Source organism: Aulonocara sp. 'chitande type north' Nkhata Bay, linkage group LG7, assembly GCF_057382095.1.
Source record: "Aulonocara sp. 'chitande type north' Nkhata Bay isolate Kocher_YH1m ecotype deep benthic linkage group LG7, A_spYH_male_GT1.1, whole genome shotgun sequence".
Taxonomy (NCBI): Eukaryota; Metazoa; Chordata; class Actinopteri; order Cichliformes; family Cichlidae; genus Aulonocara; species Aulonocara sp. 'chitande type north' Nkhata Bay.
In genome coordinates, this window is record NC_141350.1 from 46,546,527 (window position 1) to 46,569,208 (window position 22,682).

At 42.1% G+C, this 22,682-nt stretch overlaps 2 protein-coding genes and 1 non-coding gene across 3 annotated transcripts; 1 reads left to right on the top strand and 2 right to left on the bottom strand.

Moving 5' to 3' along the window:
• Positions 1 to 544: 544 nt before the first annotated feature.
• tmem141 (transmembrane protein 141) lies at positions 545 to 5,228 on the bottom strand. Its single transcript, XM_086300811.1, has 5 exons — positions 4,901 to 5,228; positions 4,679 to 4,745; positions 3,146 to 3,229; positions 2,911 to 3,021; positions 545 to 2,708 (listed from the first exon to the last, which is right to left on the bottom strand). Exons 1-5 carry the CDS (start codon positions 4,952 to 4,954, stop codon positions 2,647 to 2,649), a joined length of 378 nt encoding a protein of 125 aa, XP_086156937.1. The 5' UTR covers positions 4,955 to 5,228; the 3' UTR covers positions 545 to 2,646.
• Positions 5,229 to 7,490: 2,262 nt separating this feature from the next.
• Positions 7,491 to 7,563, top strand: trnak-uuu (transfer RNA lysine (anticodon UUU)). Its single transcript has one exon. It is a non-coding gene; the product is annotated as a tRNA-Lys (tRNA).
• A 4,424-nt stretch (positions 7,564 to 11,987) lies between these two features.
• On the bottom strand, positions 11,988 to 15,002 carry zmynd19 (zinc finger, MYND-type containing 19). The gene is made up of 6 exons (XM_086302564.1): positions 14,706 to 15,002; positions 13,606 to 13,665; positions 13,415 to 13,521; positions 12,620 to 12,760; positions 12,291 to 12,471; positions 11,988 to 12,198 (listed from the first exon to the last, which is right to left on the bottom strand). Exons 1-6 carry the CDS (start codon positions 14,754 to 14,756, stop codon positions 12,055 to 12,057), a joined length of 684 nt encoding a protein of 227 aa, XP_086158690.1. The 5' UTR covers positions 14,757 to 15,002; the 3' UTR covers positions 11,988 to 12,054.
• Between the last annotated feature and the right edge of the window lie 7,680 nt (positions 15,003 to 22,682).

Here is a 22,682-nt window from a genome sequence, read left to right on the forward strand (position 1 = left end):
TTTATTAAAAGCTAGACATTTTAAATGAGAATAAGAAAGAAAAGTATGTCTTTGTGCCCCCCTTTTCCCTGTTCATGCCCTATCGCCCCCCCCTGGCTAAACTTTACTAGATCCGCCCCTGCACAGTTACTAGCCGTCAGCTGCGTAGAAAAGGATCCTGGTGTAGAAAGTAATATTAAATAAATTCTAACAACAGCTTATCAAGCTTAAACGTGCTGCTGTTGTTCAGCCGCTGGTTTCGTCTTTCTGGTGCAAAGTGGGCCAAAAACAAAGAAGAGAGACAGACTCACAACAGAAAAGCCGATCAGCTGATCATTGATCAGTTTCATGATTGAAGTAGCAGCAGGAGAGGGAGGAAGAGAGAAGAGCCAGTCGCTCCATATATCGGTTGTTAAGCTTAGCGTGGGAATGCTTTACAAACATTCAGAGATAAACTTAGACACTTGCTTTACTTCTCTCTGGGATCACTTCAGAGATGAAACGCTGGTTTGGTAGTGAGGCTACAAATACACACAGCCGCTCTATCACGTGACGCATACTGCTCCGACATGCTACGGTTATGAGCCGAGTTGCGCTGTGTTGCAAGTTTTGTGAGGTGCTTTTCTGATATTTAATGGATCGGATTACATTTTTTATTTCTCTCCGATATCCGATCCAGTAATTTAGGTCAGTATCGGACCGATACCGATACGTAATATCGGATCGGTCCATCTCTAGTACAAACCATGACGGGGGGTCATGGAGCCAAAAGTCCGGCAGTTTCAGCGCCACAGCGAACGTAGCTGCAACAGGAGGCGGAGGTCCGGCGGCCGCTGATGCATCCATAGCGGAGTCTGCGTTATCTGCGGCTCGTTGCATGCTCGAGTCAGGGGTCACCAATGTGGAGGTAAGCATCAACGACACAGAGCTCTCAGTTCTCACTCCTTCTTTATTCGTCTCCAACATCAACTGCGCATATCGCGCCACAATACACAGGAACACACTTCCTATACACTGGGTGTGAGTGGAGCCCTCTACTGGTCCACCACAATATAACCATTTCAAACTATTTACAGAACAATCAGGTGTTCTGCATCAAAGAAGAAGGCACTTAAATTATTTATGCAACTCCAAAAAATTGTTTGTGTCCACTATAACACAGATGAGAACAGCACAGGGATAAACCTGCAGGTCTGACAGCAGGTGTGTCACTCAGTGTTTACACTACAATCTGCCTTTGGTGGCTTTAAGGCAGCAACTGTGATGTTCACTAGTAGAACTGACACACAAAACAAAACAACGACTACACCGCACACTAACTACACAAGACAACACACTAACTTGAGACTCCAAACACCGTAAACGTCACAAATCTCTCACGTATCAAAACTCTCTGTCTCTCTTTCGCTCACTCCTAAAACTTCCCCCTCTTCCCAAACAACCAGATACCACATGTTGCCATGTGATTTTTTGATTGGTCCACACGGTACATTTTTCCACCAATAGGGAAGGAGTGTTTTTTCTTTTTCTTTTTTCACTCACAATCAAAGCGTGTTTGCTAGCGCTCTCCTAGGAAAAGGCTGTTTTTACCGTTTCTTCCCGGAGTAAACGCCAGTTCTATTCAGAAGAGAGAGAGAAACAAACAAACATCGGCTTTACGTGGCCTATCAACACAATTTAAAACCTGGTACATAGTTTGAAGTCCGCACGTTCGACCCAAGTTGAAATGGAGACTCTGGGTCCGTCGACCCCAGAGGATTAATCAGAAAGCCTTAAGTTGGCTAGTTATGTATCGGGCTAATGTTTAAAGCTTTCACTTGAGTAAATGAACTCATATTACTGCTAAGTAATGTTAGCCAAGTTCACAGCATATTCCATAATAGCGCTGCCATACTGCATCACACTCAGTGCATTTCAATCATTTCTCCAGCGAGTTTGACAGCTGGCAAAATAATAATCGTAATTTTAAAAAAAAAATAAAAATAGCGTGTGTAACGTACACGCACTGGAATATTATTTACTAGGACTCATCATGCGACCGGAGAGCGCAAACTCCGCCATTTGTTCCATCAAACACTCATTAAAACAGCAACCTACAGGTAAGTTAGCGCACTCATCCCCGACTGTCCGACGGAGGGGCGGGGTCACACGTTGAAACAGACACGAGGCAGCCCAGACGGCGAAATTTTGCTTTTACATTTTGCGACTCATTTTATTTCTCTATCTGATAAGAAAACTATTCAATCAGATAGTTATGTGTGGTGAATGAAATACAGTTACACTTTCAAGCACTTTTAAGCACCACATCTGAAATTCAAGCACTTTTCAAACCTTGAGAAGACAACATTAAAATTCAAGCATTTTCAAGGTTTCAAGCACCCGTACGAACCCTGTTAATAACAACAACACCGGATTACAAGCATTACATCTAATTCCTACTAAAAACCCACAACTAATTCCTGACCTCCGAGTCAGGAAAACCCAGGGTTTGTTTGTTTTTTAATCCACACATTGATACTGTTATGAAATTTAAGAGCTCCACAACCAGAATAAATATAATACACAATCATGTGGGCCATGCAAAATGTGCAGAGCACCACTGAGCTCTTTCTCTTTGCATATTTATAATCTTTATATTGTAGATAATAAAATTTGTTTGAAACTTCTTCATTCCATCACGTCACCATATTTTGTCTTCTGTGGTGCTGTTGGTTCCTCTTGTTGGGGTACTGAAAGACAGTAAAGAGAAAGGTAGAGATGAAGCATACGGTCTTCATTTGGTGAATCATAAGTGATGAAATGATACGCGCCGATAACTTTTCTGATCATAAATCTATATACCTCAATAGGTTGACTCTTCAATCTTATATCCAAGACAACAGTTAACACAACATTAAATTCACATTTCATACAGTTCTGCACTGTGCTCACCTGGAGGTGGTGACCTGTCTGGGACTTTGCCTGTTTCTAGGAGCAACCAGAGGTCTGAGCATTTCTGCGTTTCCCAGCGAGTCACTGCGTAACTGCCCACTGATGATGCCACTGAGAGCACACAGGGGAGAGACAGTGGTTTCAGTGGCAGCACTGATGTAAGATCTACATTTGAGAGCTAAATACATTTCTTTATGTATTTTTAATAGCACAATCCAAATATTTTACTCCTCACCTATTGAAATGAGCAGGTTCCACTGAAGGGGATAAGGAAGCTTCCTCTGTAGGGCCTTCTGAATAGCAAAAAAACCTGCAACACCTGCACCAACAACACAACTCACTGTCACACATCTAAAACCAGGGAGAAACATTTACACTTGTAACTGTGCAGATTTTCTTATTGCTGCTGGTTGGTTTTTTTGTTTTGTTTTTTTCAATTAAACTAATTTCTAGGTTAAACCTAAAATGACAGATGACCTGACAGCTGAGTGGGTAGGACACAGACGGGTAAATGCCATCAGCAGTGGGCACTGGATTTGATTCCCAGCTGACTGGACATTCACTGTCATTCCCACACTTTCTTTCACTTTCTTGTCTCTTGTTGGCTCTGAATAAAACTGAAAATGCCAAACAGTCAAGCTTTTGTTTGGAGGGTGGTAGGTGTACTAGTTTCCCTTGGACAAAAAAGGCATAAATCCTCTCACTGGACACTTTATTAGTACAAGGCCTTCAAAAATGGCTTATTTCTTTGTCCTATGTCCTTGTGTTTGAAACCAGTTCAAGATGACCTGACCTTTGTGACAGCCATTAGAAGATGGTTACACTGTGGTCACAGAGGAACGGACATGGTCAGTTACTGAAGCAGTGAGTTACTCTAGACTTCCTATCAACTCAAAGCAGGCTGGCCATTCTCCTCCAACCTCTGACATCAACAAGGTATTTTCAACCAGAAAAGTGCTGATCACGGGATATTTTGTCTTTTTCACACTATCCTCTATCAATCATAGAGATGGTTGTTACAATTTTTTTTACTAGGACAGCAGCTTCACCTTTCTTCCCCACACTGATGCTCAGTTTGAACTCCAGCAGGTCGTCCTGACCATGTCTACATGCCTAAATGCACTGAGTTGCTGCCATGTGATTGGCTGATTAGATATTTGCATTAAGAAACAGTTAAATCAATGTACATTACAAAGTGATCGGTGAGTATATTGTCAGAGCTATGTTTGGGTATCCTTCAGTACATTTCTGTTATCATTTCTTCATTAAATCATTCACAGTATGAACTGCTGGCATAAAAACAAAAACAGTCCAGGATGCTAAAAAGCAACATCAAAAACATAAATAGATATAATAACAACAATAGTTATTTTAACTTTAATAATACAATCATTTTCTCCCTGTGCTGAGATCAGTGTGATCATTGTGGGTGATACAGCTCCCTCTTGTGGTACATTCTGTCTGCAAATCCTGACATCTGTATTGTTTGCCTACATTCACTTTGACCTTACTTCAGTGTCTTGATTTTCATTAAAAATGTCAACACAATGCAGAAAAAAAATTATAACAACTGAGGTTCAGAATTACACATAAAAACAGCAGCACTGACTGGGTCAAAGTTAGAGCAACACAGCCAACAAGAATTTGGATGAAAGCATGAAAGCATTAAGAATGTACAAATAGGAGAAAGTCAAAGATTGTAACATGGACTGAAATATTTCTTATTTTAAGTGTGTGACTTTTAATAAATAATAAATAAAAGTATTACCCAGCACAAAGGTCCCAGACCCCTTCATGAAAGCATGAGACTGACAGGCGGCGTAGCTCTCCAAACCCTGAGAGACAACAAATAAAAACAGCTCTCACCTGTGTTACACATTTCTGTTGTATCAATGTGAGCAGCTGCTGGTTTATTCCAAGTGTGCAGAGGGACAGTGTCCTCCAGAGTGCACAGGTAATAAAAACGCATAAAAACAAACACAAAACCCACCGGATGTTTGGCCACCAACGCGTCGTCCACTTTGGTGAGCCCCAGATTAACCATGTTGAAGCTGGAGGTAACTTTTTTTTATATATAAGAAATAACCACTTTAACTCATTCCCTAACTTCTTAGTCCACAGCTTGCTGTAGATGTACTATTATGAAAGTTCCGTGTTTGAGAACAACAAACACCGAAGAAGGAAAAATAGAGCAGTCTGTCCAAAACTGTGGCGTCATCTAATGGAGGGAGAGTGGTACTGCACCCTTGCTAACTCAAGGTAGCATTTTAGAGGTTGCAAGAAAGAAAAACACAAGAAAATACATACATGAATGAAATATATACTAACTCACTAACGCAAATATCTAATCAGCCAACCACATGGTGGGCATTGTCAGGAAAGGTAGTTTAACAGATTTTGATTGTGGTGTGGTTGTTGGTGCCAGACTGGCTGGTCTCAGGATTTCATAAACTGTTCATCTACTGGGTTTGTCCCACACAGCCATCTCTGGGGAAAGAGGAAATATGTATTGGTTCTGTGTGAGAAAATGCCTGGCTGAGGAAAAACAGCCACTCTTTGAGCTGCTGATAAGAAGGCAATGGTAACTTAAATAACCACTTGTTAAAACCAACGTATGCAGAAGAACATCTCTGAATACATAACATACCGAACCTAGAAGCAGACTGCCACTCCTGTCAACTAAGAACAGGAAACTGAGGCTACAAATCATGCAAGCTCCCAGAAGATTAAAACATTTAAAAAAAAAATCCTTGCCTGGTGTTGTGAAGTTCAACAGTAAGAAAAAAAATATATATAATATGAGAGACAACAAACACTCATTCTGAAAGGAGTACTTATATATTAGAGAGGGTCCATTTAAGATTTTCCCCCAGACTGAAGAAATTTAAGTGCTGTACTTACACATGATGGGGAGATTTATCTTCTGCAGTGGTAAAGGTCCACAATTTAGAGCAACAGACAATACCAGCATTAAGTCGTGCAGTAGACAAGGAACACACACACACAAAGCAAAAAATGTATTCTTATGGAAATACACTTTCCTCATTTCCATAAGAATAAGGTTTTCTCCTCTTTGTTGTGCGCATGTGCAGAACCTGACCTCTGGGTGTTTCGGATGTTATCTCGACGTTTAAAAAAGATGGTTTAGCCAGTGCTACCCAAACTTCTTTGCCTAGCAGACACATAACAAAGGGCACCTAAACCACCACATGTGGCGCTTTCAGCACAAATGCAGACTTGAACTATCAAACTTTTCATTCAGGATTGTATTTATCTCCTTTGTTGGGTACCACTGGGCTTCACTGTTGAACTACTTCACCAAAATGGTCTCTAATCTATACTCAGAAATAAAAATTCTTCTTGTTAGCACTACAAAAATGTCAGATAGATCAAATCTCAATAATCTGCAAGTGCCCAGACTCTCTGCTGATGTCTGTGACCGGTCTGTTGAACTCTGACACCACAGTGGCCTAAAAGATTTAAAGACCTGAGAGCAGTTTCTGTCCTAGAAGAGAAAGAACAGGCAGATGGAAAGAATCCAACTGCTGAGACCCAAGAAACAACACCAAGGGTAGAGTTACAGGGAGGCCACAGCAGAGCATCCGAACATCTGTTGCTTGTTACAGAGGAGAGAAAACAAAGGGCAAAGGACTGCTGGAGATACATGAAGCATAGACTGTAAGAAAACATTAGCTCTCAAGGTGGTGACTGTGATGATGCATATAATGTTTCATTTATTATTCATCATACTTTCACAATAAGAGCATAAATATTGAGATTAAAAGTGAGCTAATAGGCTTAATAGGTTCAGTCAGTGCCAAAGCAACGTGATGGAAGACAGCAGCTCCATTAAAGAGCGACTTCCCCTTTAATCTTCTCAGCTTCTCTATTTTCATTCATATAACTAATAAAGAAATTTTTCACAATAAAATGTAAAATGTAACTGAAAATAAATACTGATCTGATTACTTATTTTCTTCCTTTCCCTTTGATTTATCCAGTGGCTCTATTTAAGACCCGGGTCTGTTGCCTTGAAACAGAGTGATAAAATAGTAATAGCTCTGCCTCAGACAGTTGGGGTAAAATAATACAGCTGGTATGTTTTTGGTCAAATTTTGGGTTTGATACTCTTAAGTGTATTTATTTTTACTTAAAGTGGACTAGCTTTGCTGATTCACAGTTCAAAATAATCTCTTTCCTTCCATTTAAAGCAACTTGCTCCTGATTGGCTGCCCCTCTCAGGCAGCACTAATGACGTCAGTCATTATTGCAAACTAGCTACATTTTATATGCATCTTTTAAGACATCATATGCATGACAGAACATAAGCTGGTTTTTGTATCTTTAGTATTAATTTTAGTGGGTTATTTACAAGACATGCATATTTGTGAAGAGTTTGGTCTAAATTAAAACAATAATAATAATAATAATAATAATAATAATAATAATAATAATGAAAAGAATATTTTACCCCAGGAGGTCTTTTGGACTGAATGGAAACATATACAGCGGACATGAAAAAAATAGCTAAATACACTACATCCTGGTAAAGTCCACATTTTAGCTGAACACACGTCAGAGCCCGGATAGCTCAGTCGGTAGAGCATCAGACTTTTAATCTGAGGGTCCAGGGTTCAAGTCCCTGTTCGGGCGAGAAATTTTGACGCGGAAGAGAATGGAGCTGAGAAAACAAGTGCTGGAAGTTGAGGTAAAGATGGAGAAAGAAGTAGTAGCGAGCGGACTCTCCCGTACCTGATTTTGGTTTGTCCAAGTAACTGCAGGTTAGCCCTGACTCTTCTGTACTACTTCTGTACTTTTTATTTTATTTTATAAATGTCGTGTAATGTTTCTTTGTCGCGGGAATGTTCGTAATGACATAAAAAATATTATAAATGTTGTTCTGCTTCATTCTAACCGGCTGATTGGTTTGTTTTACACTCCTGGAAACACACAAAGGAAACCCGTTCAACCAATCACATTCATCGCACTTTGATCTGCGACAAACTGCAGCGATGTCCACAGCACGCTTTAATGTTTAAATGGATCCAGTTTAAAGTATCAGAGATCTAATGTGCTGCTGTCACCTTATAAATAATCAACAGCACTGGGAGCTCACTCAGTGACAAAATCATAAACTGTATTTAAGCTGATGAATTTGCATTTACAGCAGTGTTGGATTTTGCTGGTATATTTTTATGCTCTTTAGAGATTTTTTTATTACCCTTTGATGACATGTCTGGAGTAGGTGGCACTCACAGTGATGGTTTTCCGCGGAAGAAAAGTTATATGATCCGTGGACCTCCCTCCTCCCTTTCTGATTTGTCAAATGCTGCCAATGCCACCCTATTTGTGTGACTATTCATCTCAATCGTAAGTGAATTCAGAAAAGGGAAAGATGTCCCGGGTATGCTGAGTGAGGAAAGTTAGAGAATCGTAAAGTGCAGAGGAAGTGAGGGCAGCTATGAAGAGTGGAGAGAGAGCAGTTGCCTTTAAGACCAGATTATTTAACACCATGCTTGAAGAAATGAAGTGTTGATGGTCAAGAAGCAGGCTGATGTGCAGCGCTGTAATATCTAAAAGAGTTGTGAAAGAGTTGTTATGCTCAGTCATGAAGAGAAGTGATGAGCAGCAGTATGGCTGGTGCCAAGAGAGGAACTGTGGTACTGTATGAGGAAGTCTGGAGTGAGGGTGGTGAGACTGCGGTGAGGAGTGCAGTAGGATTGACACAGGTTTAAGATGGGGAGGTGGATTACATCACGTATTGACTTTGAGTTCATTTTCGTTTGCGATGGTGATGGACAGGTTGACAGATGAGGTCAGGCAGGAGTTTCTGTGGACTATGATGCTCACACCTGCAATGATGTATGGTTTTGAGGCAGCAGAAAGACAGCACATTTGTAAGTATAACTCGGGTGCGAACTGGTGACTGTAGATATTTTTGATCGGAGCATGACAAAGTTACACAGATGAATCCCCTCCACTCAATTAATGAATTATTCTAGTACTTGGAGGCATTTCTTTGTGATACCAAGAGTTCAGATAATCAAGACACTTTAGGAATCAACTGCTCCGTTCAGGAGTCACCACAGCGGATCATCTGCCTCCATCACCACTGTGATCTTCTTTCCCCCCCGCCTTAAAACACTATCCCTCCTCTGCACCAAAACCATGTCCAAACCCACTCGAGCTGAGCTGTCCATCTAACGTACTCATTTGTAATCCTAACTCCCAGAGAAAGACTGAGCATCTGCACCGCAGCCTCCTGTTTGTTATCACAGCAGGTCTCATTATGCTCCTCTAAACCTCTTTCACAAATAACCCTCTGACACTCATCTCCAACCACTCCACCCTGCCTGCACTCCCTTCTTGTGCCCTGTCCATTGCGTTGGATGTCAACCCCAGGTATTTAAACCTGTCCACCTTCCCTCTCATTCACCTTGTCTCGCTTTTATCACCGATCTCTGCAGTGCATACCTCTACCTGCTCCCTGCTCTCACTGTATGTGGCCCCTGTATGCACATCAAACCAAACTCCACCAAATGAGGTTCATTTTTATTTATTATCATTTAACATTGGAAAAGCAACTGTCGGTTATCCCAGTTGTACTTCCATTCACATATTGTAGCTCTTTATTTCTAGGTGATTAATGCGTATATTTTTACCCAAAAAAAAAAAAATAATAATAATAAAAATTTATTTTAGACACAATCTGTACACGCTGTCCAAATCCACACCACACCCCTCACCTCATCTATGACAGGTATGCCAACACGAGAGCCAAATTTTAGTGCAGTGTTCAAAAACTTTCACATTCACACACGCGCACACACAAGGAAAGCAAATAAATCACATATACACATGCTTATTAAGTGTTGGGAATTCTCACCTAAGAAACAAGAGGACACATTAAGCAGGTGTGCATTGTAGGTAACACAAGGAAGGCAGGTGATTTGTGGATAAAGTCGACAAGGACCACCATGTCTATAAAAAAAAAAAAAAAAAAAAGCTCCAGAGCAGGAAATGGTTCAGTTCATCAAACCACTTTCCAAAATAAAAGTCACAAAAAGAGGGCCGTGGGAGGGATTCAAGTTTTACACTCCAAGACACCTCTCACGTGGAAGATTGTTTTTTTGTCACATGACTGTGTGCAGTGTTCTCATGGGATTTACAAAAAAAAAAAAAAAACACTGGGAAGGCAACAGCCAGAACTCAATCATTCAATCATCCATCTAGAATCAGGAAAGTAAAATAAATCAAGTAACAGCGATGAAATGTTTCAGCCCATCTAACCTCATCACCTCACAGATATACAACAACAACAAAAAAAAAAAAGGTCCCACAATGAGCACTTTTTATAACGATGACTTATGCCTTCAAATATCACCAGGACAAAAGAAAGGTTCACAATCAATTTTTTTAAAATAAATATAGCTCCATAGATAAGATTTTCTTCAAAAAAACAAAAAAAAAACAAAAACAAAAAAAAAACCTTACAAACACACATGCGAGAAACTGAGCACTAGCTCCTCCTCGCCAATCAATGCACACATTCAGCGTAACCCTGGAGATGTAAAAATACAGTTTGAAAAGGCAGGTGTCTGTTCGGAAGAAACAACCCCCTCCCCCCCAAAAAAACCCAGCAAACTGAGCCCAAGAGGGATTTATACCAGCTGACAGGAGTGGTAAGCTACGGAAGGTCAGAGAAGACTTTGGTAAAGATCATTCTTACAGGTTAAGCTATTGAACATCAAATAATAAATTGCTTTTATATTACGCCATCAGTGCTCACTTTTACTGGGACAAATTGTGTGTAAGAGCATCAACAACACTGGTCGTACTGAAGCTGGTTTCTGCCAAAGTAGAAAAACAAACAAACAAAAACGCCAGTTACTTTCTCAGAAGACTGAGTTCATAAGTCAAAATTTCAACATAAATGCAATAAATTTAAAAATGTTTTAGTTTTGTTTGTTTCCACCCCAAATGTATTTATTTAATTTTTTTTTTTTTTTACAGTTGCAGAAACAAGCTTCCATAGAAACCACTTTTCTTTTTTTAAATGTTAACTGGAAATTCTTAAAAAAAAAAAAAAAAAAAAAAAAAAAAACCCACACACACACACACACACCACCTACTTCCAGCACAAACTGAAGTCTTTAACCATTAAAATTATATATATAAAAAAATAAAAAAGTGACGCCTTTATTTGGCAGCTACTTTATTACAGAACAATGATCTTACTGTCAGACCACCAATTTATAATTAAATAGGACATTTTTAAATTAAGTAATATGGCCCCCTTTAAGTAGAGCAAAGATGTCCGTTAACCTCGACTCATTAGCAATGGTGACCACCTCAAAGTCCTTTTTTGTACATGTTGGCAGCACAGGCGCTCACACACACACACACACACACACACACACACAATACTGGTAGTGGGACTCTGTGAAATCTCTGATAATCTGTGTCGTGGTTTGCTGTGTGGGGAATACAGACAGGGAGGCCGCGGCGATGGCAGCTAAAGTGTCAATGACTGTGAGCGCAGCAGCCGTGTGCACGAGAGAGGTCAGAAAAGGGAGCGATACAGTGAAAAGGTCCATGTCCCATTGTACCAGCTGAATGACAGATGCTGCAGCCCCCCAAGTCCCCTGTTTGGACAGACGAAGTGACACCCAATGGGATGACGGCGGTCTGTATTCCGACTGTGGTCCGGAGAAGCTTGTTCAGTTCATCAACAAGATGACTTTCTCCTCCTTACATACAAAACCGTAGCAGCAGGTAGTGCCCGAGGTTCTCCCTCGAGAGAAAACAAAGACCCCCCCCCAAAAAACAACAAAAACCAACAAACCGGAAAAAAAAAAAAAAAAAAAAAAAAAAAAAAAAAATCCCATCCCTGTCATCCACATGAAAAGCAAGCTATGGAGAATTACCAGTCCTGGGAAGTGGCAGATGTCTTTTTGCGTTACTCTCCGTGCCCTCGTCTTCTCAGTCCTGAACTCCTTCAATCACTCAACCAATCAACATTGTCTCTTCTCAGGAAGCCCCCCCCACCCCGCACTTAATCCCCGCTCCCCCTCCCAAGTGTAACCCCATTCCCTCCCCGATGATCATCCTCCTCCTCCCCTTCCAAGCAAGGATGAAGACGGATCACCGCTCAGGCTCAGACTCCAGGGCCAGCGCCCGCTTACGCTCGCGACACTGTTTCTTGTGGGCCGGCCAGTCCCTCTGCTGGCACTGGGACCCGCAGTAGCGCGCCACCTGGCAGCGGCCGCATATGTTGAACTCCCGCAGCTGTGGAAAGACAAGGAAGAAGATCATCTTTGGCTCTGAGAGCACGGAGCTTTCGAATGGGAATGCTTTGCTACACGAGTTGGAATACATACCCTCCTCTCAATGAGCGAACAAGGAGGGTAGTGACACTCGTAGTAGGTGCAAGAACACTCCTCTTCCTCCACCAGCTCCCCATTTGCGTTGTAGTAACGTGTGCGACTCAGCTCCAGATATTGCTCTTCCACAGGGTCGGCTGGTACCTGCTGGATAGCCAGCCAGTAGAGGGACTGCTCTCTGTACAGATAACATGAGAAATGTTCGGCATGCATTACTTGTTTGGATAACCCTGGAATAAATCACAAAAGGATTTAAGACTCATTTCCCCTCAACAGCAGTGTGTCCTTTCTAGCATTTTCACATGTACCTATAAGCAATGTTTTACCTCTGCTTGCTGGAAATCTCCTCTGGTTTAGGGCTCCAGCCTACTGGAACCAGTCGAAGGTTGTCTAGTCGGTTGTCCACCGTCACAGAGTTGATGTGGATAACTTGAAAACTAGGGGCGATGCCTCCTCTGTGCTTCTCCCTGGGTAAAGACATTAAAAGTTAGCCAGTCTGCAACCAGCAGGACGAAAATCTGACCTTGGATAAGAAGAGTGTTTATTCCAAGGACTCCTCAGTAAGGAGCTGATGCTAGCTCAGAACACTTCTTATCCAATATGAAGCGTTATTGAAAGCCAAGTCCACTACAGAGCTTGAGCATGCACTAGTTTACTATACAACCTCTATTTCTCACGACTAGTGATAAAACTGAAAAGCTAGCTCGCTAAACAGTTGATGGTTTAAGTGACACCTGTGTCGCTGCGCCGAGAGAATTCGTTTTGCCATTTTAGCCCCTTCCCCTACTTTTGTTAAGCTGAAGCAATTCTCATGAGCACCCACTTATCTTATCTGACAACTTTAACACTGATTAAACTAAGATGAGCCTTACAATGGAGGGCGCTTTCACAAGAAGCATGCTCATAGATTTTCCAGCAGAGGATAAACCACAGAAGAAGCCATTTCCAGCAGGCAGTTCCACATGTTTGATTTGGCAGGTTGTCTATTTTTAAATCCCAGATGCAAGTCCACAAGCTTGCAAACCTGAGACCTGTCGCTTGTTAAAGCAGTGTGTAAACGACTATGATATGCAGTCACAGAAGAAAAAAACAACACCTTGACACAGTTTAAACAGACTTACCAGAGCAGCTCGTGCAGCGGCCTTCCTGCCCAGCGTCCTTTGCCGACGTCAAAAGCATAAGCAAAGATCTTAGCTCCATTGCCATCTGCATCTACTTCCATGCGTGCCTGGAAACAGAAAAACACTGCTCTATATTTTTTCTCAACTGTATCCGGATATCAGAGCAGTAGTGAAAAATCAAACACGCTTACCTCAAAGGCATAGTTCTCCACCAGTGGTATGTCCTGCTCATCGATCAGCGTGTACTTTGTCTGAAATAAGAAAATTCAGGTTCATTTTCATGTTTAAACCTACAACTGCAACAACAGCATCCCCACTCTCAGGGGAGCTTTATTGTTTGTGAATTAGCACTAGCAGAGTCATAAACGGGGGCACTACTTCTAGGACAAGTTTCAACCTTCCAAACTTTTTACACTGACCACAGCAGCAACACGTTTCTGAAGCAGTCCCAGTTGTCTCACAGACACCTGAGCTCTTCTCCAGCAACACAACATGAAGCAGATGAAACCTGTGTGACACTTTCTTCTTTCTATGATTGCATGTGTGTGGCGTTTCCACGAGTGACATCATGTTTACAGCTGAGTGACCGGAGCCCTGCCACTCAGCAGGTGGGCAACCGGCTGCTCACGGTTCAAATACGGTTTATTCCCAGTGTGTCCCGTGACTTCAGCGTTAGCAGCTGGGAGCGCTTTCTGACCCACCGCTCGCCACAGTTTCTGCTTCAAGCGTTAATTAGTACGATTAAAGCCAAAGCCGACACAGGCACAGATGTTGGGCAGTGTCGTCCTACCGGTGCTTTGTCACACTGCACAAAAGAATCAGTTGATGGCAATGGCTTCCTCATTAGCCGACACTTGAGGGTAATCCTAGTAACATGGCTAGCGTGGCTCTGCTAACTGCACCGCCGAGTGTTTGGGTATGACACGACCGCCGAGGGGTTTCCAGTCCACCGACAGCGGCTGTGACAAAAACTGAGCACGTGTTTACGTTTCTGGCGCTGTTTGGTCGTTAAATGTTAGCCAGCGGCTAGCGTAACGCGCTACATGCTAATTAGCGTTAGCGGCGGAGTTTGAGAAACCAGTCTGGCTCGGCACGGCCGGCTTTTCTAATCCGCTCAAACGCCTTTAAATCGGTAAAGCCGAACTACTCCCGCATTTGCGACTGCTTCATAATAAACAACTCTGTTGGCTAGAGCTGATTGAGCATCGCTAACTATATCTTTTCTGGTGACTTTTCTCTTCCCCGCGGGCCCTCCCCCGGCCGCACATGGCAGTCCTGGGATCCAGCTCACCTTCCCGGCCACACGGCCGAGCCGTACGATCCCGAGCTTGAAATCCGACATCAGGAGGACGGGCGGAGGCGACAAGAAGAAGCGTAGGGTCCAGCCTAAACTGTATTCAGGTTCAAAACCCGCCTCTTAGCCCCGTTTGCCAGGTTGCGTTAAATGGTTGGGTATATTCTGAGTCCGGATCTCTCCGGCAGCAGCCCAGCCTCGGTGACACACCGCCGCTGGCGCAGGAAAGCCGAACGAGCTGCCGCTGCTGGGAGGGGCGGGAGGTACCTCTAACCGCAGCGTCCAATCAAGCGTGGCGTTAAGGCTTTTTAATACAACACGTCACCTCACGCTGCCAAATAGGAAGCGGCAGTTTCAAAAGACCGCCTATTTTCAGTTATAACGTCATCACACTCTCGTGACCACTTCCAGCCATTTTCGCGCGAAATGTTTGATGGCTGGGTGGGATTATTGCAGAGGGCTTTGACGTCATGATGCGCCGTTTGCTGCTAAATTTGGCGACAGGCATTGAATGTGCATTGCGTAAGCCTATAGAGGAGGCTAACAATGATTCATAAGGTAAACACTGAGCCCAGTGGAATAAGAGAAACTGGTACACATGGATAAAAGAACATCATAAGACTGGAAAAATAGAGATAAATATAATAAAGAGAAAAGGACAAAAAAAAAAGAGTCAGTAGAAAGCTGGGCCACTTACTGTTCAGGATCAAGGATAAAGTACACAGTGTATTCAGTTTATAGCTCAATGCAAGAACAAAAACATAATAAAATGAGAAAATTGGCCAGTGTTCAGATGATAGTTTACTATTACTTTAACATCTAAGGAGCAAAAAACAAATTGAAAAACCTGATATGGAGAGCTTAAAAAGGTAATTGCAGTTCTTTAGGTTTGTGAAGACGTTTCATCTTTCATTGATTAATTTGTTTTACTAACAAAAGGTGGAGAGTCCCGGTTATTTAAACCTTAGTGAGTGTTGTGTGCCATGGATATGGTCATTAACCAGTTATTGATCATGTGAGTAATCACATCATCAAGGTGTGAAAAAAGGGTGAAATCTTCACTGTCACCCGGGGTTATGGGTGAAATCACTGTGTGATCTTGGCTCAACCCATGTGAGCTACTGAAGTCACCTGAGTCAAGGCTGAGTGTGGAAGGGGGTTTAAGAGCCTGGGAAGGGATCTCAAGACTATGTTCTGGTAATGGGGTCAACGATGGTCGTTTACAGGGGATGTAGATGGGTGTCTTCACTCTTCTCTCGAACAATCTGTCATCTCGGTCCAAAATGTCAACATTTGCGTCCTCAAAAGACTGCCCATTGTCCTTTAAGTGCAGGCTTAGAGATGAGTCTTGGGCCCATGTGTTTGTGGGTTTTTTTTGCAGTTTGGTTTCTCTAATACTGAGGTATGAACACGCCTCACTGCACTGCCCAGCATACACTATGTTGTTTACCTTGTGTTTGGGAGTTTGGAGAAAATTCTTCCAAGTTTCTCTGACAAACCTGCTACACAAGGGTAAACAATATTGCTGTCCAGCTGTCTTTCTGTTTGTCCCTAGTTGGCGTCTGCCCTTCTCTTCTGTGCATTTTTGATGATTTAATGAAGGCCAAGTTGAGATAACCACATGTTTCAAGAGCTTTCTTTACATGTGTGGAATATAGCTGACCTAGCCAGACCTACCATGACCTGGACGACTGAGAACCTACACAGACGCACTGAATCTGATATAGTTCTTTGTGTATTTTGAAAGATCGGTTTCTTTTTACAATCACTTAATTCACTGACTGCATAACATTTGCTCATAGTTAATAGAAGGCATTTCTTCCTACATTGTGTAGCATTTCTTGCTACACAACCCCATTACATTTTGGCTTTTCAGCACCTTATACTGGATTCTGTGTTTGTCAGCAGTTGTGATATGGTGTAAAATAAATGCACTGGAATTTTACCCCACTCTTCTTTATGACGGACTATTCATTTACACATAGCTCTCTTAAGGTCACACCACAGCATTTCTGTCTGGACTTTGACTGAGCCACCTGACAGGTCTCGTCCATGCCGCCAGCCGCCTGCCAAGTCATCCAAGTGTGGTCAGCCATGCCCGCTTCACCACCGCCACTTTCCACGTGGCTGGCCCCCTGATCTGCTCCGTCGCCATCGCTGGACCTGTGGCTGGCCGCCTGAACTCTTCGGTCATGAACTCCTGTGCTGTCAGCCTCCGGGTCGGCCCCCTGAACTTTTCAACTACGGACTGTTGTGCCCTCGACCCCCTGGTCAGCCACCTGAACAGCTTCGCCATGAACTCCTGTTCTACCGAGATCTGGGTCGCCTTCCTGAACTATGTTCTTGAACTCCTATGCACTTGTGTTTGGACTGAGTGCTCCAGATTGTTTATTTGGTTGTTTAGTTTCTTTTAGTCTCCTTTTGCCCTTTATGTGTTTCATGCTCCGTGTCTTATGTTGTCAAGGTTATATTGTCTCATGTTTTCTGTTTTATTTTGAAGGTCTGTGTCCTATGTCAGTGTAGTCAGCTTTGCTTCCTTTGTTTTGTTATGTCAGACTAGTGTCAGCTGTTTCCCCATGTGTTTCCACTTCCCCTAATCACCCTTGTGTGTATTTAGTCTGTGTGTTTCTGTTCATTCCTGGTCAGGTCGTCTGTTGTCCACGCCATGTTTCATGTCTAGGTTTTTCTTGTTGTTTGTTTGTTTGTTTAGTTCTCCCAGTTTAGGTTAATGTTAGTTTTACTTCAGTATGCCTTGCCCTTTGTTTGTACCTTTTTTACCAGTCTTATTAAACTGCTTGGTTTTTGTTAATACTCAAGCTTTGGTCCAAGTTCCTTCACGTCTGCATTTTGGGTCCACTCTTCACAATACATACAGTCTGCCTCTGCCAAACACAAAGAACCATAAGTAAGCCTGTACTCTGTTTGGATAATATGGCGTTATGAGGTCTTTAACATATGGTGGGGCCTGATTATTCAATACTTTGTATCCTGGAGGTCATTAACCTAAGTCATTTTAAGTCATTATTATTAAAGTAATACTTGGTTCAAGAGAGCTCTGACTCTTAGCAGCCTGGCTACATTGCTGAAAAGAAATCGTTGGTTGATATTAGATATATATTAGAGAAGGAAGTAGATATAGTGTAATTAGATTTATTAAGAGATGATCAAACAAAAGGGGGTTTTCAGGAACTACTAACCAAATTCCAAAAAAGTTAGGAGGCTGTGCAAATTGTAAATAAAAGCATTCTGCAATGATTTGCTAATCTCTCAAAACCCTTTTTAAATTGACAACAGATCATAAAAAATATATCAAATATTTAATTATTTCATGAAAAATATGGGCTTATTTTGAATTTAATGTATGTAAAACATCCCAGAAATGTGTTATGTGGTAACAAAAGACTGCAAAAGTAGGTGGTAATAAAAAGAAACACCTGCGGGAATATTTTGGTTCTGGTTATAAAAAGGGCATCTTAGAGAGGCAGAGATTCACCAGTCCACAAAAGACTGCATCCACAGGTAGTGGAACAATTACAGAATAATGATCCACAGTGTAAAAATGTGACGATTTTGAGTATTGTGTCATGAATAGTATGTAATATATTAAAAGGTTTAGAGAACCTGGAGAAATCTCTGCGCGCAAGGATAAAGGCCAAAAATCAATCTTGGAAGCCTGAAAGCTTCAAGTCTTCAGGTGGAAATGCACTAACACAAGTATGATTCTGTCATGGAAATTACCGCACTGGCTTAGGAACGCTTCCAAAAACCATTGCCTATCAACACCATGCATCCAAAAATGCAGATTAAAGCTCCATCATTCAAAGAAGAAGCCATATGTTCTTTGGTCGGAATTTGAAATTGTTTTTGGAAATTCTGGATGCTGCATCCTCTAGACCAGGGGTCCCCAATCCCAGTCCACGAGGGCTGGTGTCCCTGCAGGGTTTAGATGTGTCCTTGATCCATCACAGCTGATTTAAATGGATAAATGACCTCAACATGTCTTGAAGTTCTCCAGAGGCCTGGTAATGAACTAATCATTTGATTCAGGTGTGTTGACCCAGGGTGAGATCTAAAACCTGCAGGGTGTCCGGGGCTGGGCGCTCAGGTATGTACCGGCTCACTCCCGGTGGCTACTTGGCGGGGCCTGGCGCCTGTTGCTCAGTCAGGCCTCTTCCGGGGTGCGGGGGGCCCTCGGGCCTCCGGCCTCTGGGCCTGCGGCTCGGTTCACTCTGGCACAGCTGGCTGCCGGTAGAGCCGGCGGGCACGCCAGTGCAGCCCCCTCTAGCTTCTGCTCGGTGGCTACTGGGTGACCCCTAGTCTGGGGATCCCCAGCCCTTCCCATGAGGGTGGCACGGATGCCCCTCTGGTGGTCCTCCTTGGGCTCTCGCACTCTGGGGCCTCTGGATGTCTGGGGCCTGGATCTCCTCCATGCCTGCTTCATGCCCTGGGGGACAGGGCTATGGCTCTCTACATCCTCTTGCAGACCATTACATGTGGAAACCATTTGAATACAAGCGCGCTGATCCACACAGGTGTGCACACGGGTGTTCACTGTTCATAGACATAAACTACACCTTTCTTGGCTGCTACTTCAAAGCACATTGTGCGCTGTCTGTCCTGCATGCTGCACAACAACATTCAATATTTAGTATTAGTAGTACTGCTGTTTACACTTAGCTAGATTAATGCGATGGTGTTGTGTTTAGTATGTTGCTTTGTTTTTTTTTTGCTTGTTTTCTATTCTTTTTCTCTCAACAGGTGATCCAGGAGATTTTTTTCCCCTTTCTCACTGTCCCTCTCCCCTTCTGTTTTTCTTTTTCTTCCTCTTTCTTTCTCCCTTTCCTATCCCTCACTCATGTCTGTCCTGTCTGTAACAACTGAAAATAAAATAAAATAAATAATAAAAACAAAGGTCGATCAAGTGGACCAATACGGCAATGCCATGATGATCCATTTGGCAAAATAAATCCATTGGGTATCCTTGTTGGTCTTCAGACAACAATTGTGATGGCTAAAGAACCAAATGGGACAGGCAAAAAAAAAAAAAAAAAACCTGCAGGGACACCGGCCCTCGTGGACTGGGATTGGGGACCCCTGCTCTAGACTAAAAAGGATTGGGACCATTTGGCATGTTATCAGCACTCAATTCAAAAGCCTGCACTTCTATAGTGTGAGGTGCAACATTTCTCTACCAAAAGCCCATCAGCTAGCCTTCATAGTTTCTAGACCTTATGACCTGTTGTTAAAAGAAACACAACCCTGTCCCAAACATTTTTGAGATCTGTTGCTGCCATCAAATTAAAAATTACTTTTCCAAGTTCAAACATTTTGTTACTTTGTAGGACTCAGAAGCAGCACTGATCTCATAATACAGCTTTATTTATGGACTTCCCTACATAAAAATGTTAAAGAACTTAAACTGGGGAGATACTAGAAAATTGCTAACTAGGAAGTTACAAAGGTGAGACAAGGGACAACAAAACAAAGGAAGACTAAGACAATATATACACACAGATAACGAGGGAGGAGGAAACGGGCGGAAAACACAGCGGGAGCAAACCAGGAATAACATGACAAGGGAAGTTAAAGTCAACACAATGCACATGAGACAAGAGGTTATCACAATAAAACAGAAAGCATAACTACTTTTGAGACTGAGCCTAAAACATGCAAACTTTACAGGAACAGAAGACAAACATGGTGACAGAACACAGAGAGACGCAGGGATGTGATCCTTAAAGATAAAATGGAAACAAAACACACAGACAAACAACACCTTGGGTCAAGACCCAGGGATCATGACAATTTACAGCACATGTGTCGAACTCCAGGCCTGGAGGACCGCTGTCCTGCAGGTTTTAGATGTGTCCTTGATCCAACACAGCTGGTTCAAATTGCTAAATTACCTCCTCAACTCTTGTAGTTCTCCAGAAACCTGCTAATAAACTAATCGTGTTATTTGGGTGTGTTGACCCAGGGTGAGATCTAAAACCTGCAGGACACTGGGCCTTGAGGCCTGGAGTTCGACACCCCTGATTACAGCATCCTAACAATTTTGCAATTGCAGAAAAGAGACAAAGTAAAACTAATGGCTTAGATGCCATTAGTTTTTTTTCTTCAAAGTGAATGTGCCGAGAAAACATGGAAAATCTGGAATATGAAGCCATTAAAAATGAATCCTTTTTAAGGAAGCCTATCATGTAGAGTCCTCATTTAGAATAATCTTTGTGGTCTCTCAGTCTGGAACCTCACACCAACACACGTTATGTTTAGTTAAGGGGAGCCAGCGCCCTCTGGAGATCAGGAACAGTATTACAGAAACCTCAAACCAAGCAGCTTGAGTTAGACTGAAAATGTAGAAGAAATGCTTAATAAAAGAGCAAATATGTAAGAATTTCTTTATTCCTTTTCTTTTTAAGTTATTCTGTTGAAATTTGCTGCTGTTGTTAGGATCCCTCTTGCACAGATGGCCTCACATTTGACATATACTTTGGTATACAGAGTTGCTCAGGTGCTGTTACTGCAAAACAAGCCCAAATGATCTCCCCTCCCCCACCACACTGACAGTTCATATGAGGCATTTGTGCTGATATGCTTTGTTTGATTTTTGTTAAATTTAGATTTTTGTATTGATATTCTTTATGGCCAAAAATGGTCTCTTTGGTCTCATCTTGCAAAGGACATTGTTCCAGAAGTCTTGTAGTTTGTTCAGGTGCACTTTTGCAAAGTCAAGCCGTGCTGCCACGTTCTTTTGAGAAAGAAGTGGCTTTAACCTGGCAACCTTTCCAAACACGCCAAACTTGTTCAGTGTTTTTCTAATTGTGTTATCATGAACTTGAACATTTGCTGAACATTTTTCAGGCATGTAGAGTCTGAAATGTAGCTCTCAGCTTTTGTAGCTTCTCTGAGCACGGCACACTCTGACCTTGGAGTGAATTTTCTAGGACGTCGACTCCTGGGAAAACTGGCAACTGTCTTGAATGTTTTCCACTTGTGAATAATCTTTCATACTCTATAATGGCATAACGGTATAATGTATGACTTTAAATCATTTGGTAATGGTCTTATAACCCTTTCCAGATTGATGGGAAGCTGCAGTTACTTCTTTAAGATCACTGATCACGAAGATCATATCAGATGTAACTTTATTTTCTAATGGAACTCATCAGGATGCATCAAGAGATAGAAAAGCATGAGCTTCATTTGTTTTTTGTCTGGATTATAAAAAATCTTTTTATTGTTTTCCTTCTTTTACTGTGTAATCACATAGTCATCATTCTCCCACAACAAACTCAGTGTGCTGGAAACCCTTAATCATTTCATGATATAAGCACCTCTTTGTCTTGTGTTTACTTGTTTCCCCTTTACAAAACAGCTTTTTATGTCAGTATAACAATGGTAGCCCTGTTTCTCTGTTGTTCTCAGTTCAAAGTGAACTGAGTGGAAACCCACCTTATCTGAGCCAAAAGGCATGATGCTGTCCTGTCAATCACTCCTATTCATTTCTCTAAAGACATGGCTCTGGGAGGAGTGGGTGGGGGTCGGGGGTGGGGGTGTCTCTTCCTGCTGGTTTGAGTTTCTTGAGATCTGATCTGTTTGCTCCAAAATGTACAGGTGACTTTCTTGTTACTATTTAAAGTGCTTTTGACCATTATTCATTTTTTCCAAATGTCTGTCAGTTTTTCTTTGGACATCAGCTGTTTTTCTCACTTTTCACTGTACTCCTTGTATGTGACCATTTTCCAAGGGGTGTTTTTTTATTTGCTGAACTGCATAACACTGGCACGTAAATCATTCAAGCATAAGAAAAGCATCTAACTGAAAGGATGAACCAGAGCTGTGTCTAAACATGAAAACTGAGCAAAGAACCAATTTTAAAACGTATCTTAAGGCACTTTTTTTTTAGCCTATCACAATAGCACATCTACAAAAGAAGTCAAAGATAGCACAGTTTGACAGGCATAACATTGCTCC

Coding starts and splice junctions, on each gene's coding strand:
- zmynd19 (XM_086302564.1), bottom strand. CDS start 14,756: ATGTCGGATTTCAAGCTCGGGATCGTACGGCTCGGCCGTGTGGCCGGG. Junction 13,522..13,605: donor TGGAGAACTATGCCTTTGAG/GTAAGCGTGTTT, acceptor TTCTGTTTCCAG/GCACGCATGGAAGTAGATGC. Junction 12,472..12,619: donor GAGATTTCCAGCAAGCAGAG/GTAAAACATTGC, acceptor TTATCTGTACAG/AGAGCAGTCCCTCTACTGGC.
- tmem141 (XM_086300811.1), bottom strand. CDS start 4,954: ATGGTTAATCTGGGGCTCACCAAAGTGGACGACGCGTTGGTGGCCAAA. Junction 4,746..4,900: donor CGTTGGTGGCCAAACATCCG/GTGGGTTTTGTG, acceptor GTTGTCTCTCAG/GGTTTGGAGAGCTACGCCGC. Junction 3,022..3,145: donor GAACCTGCTCATTTCAATAG/GTGAGGAGTAAA, acceptor GTGTGCTCTCAG/TGGCATCATCAGTGGGCAGT.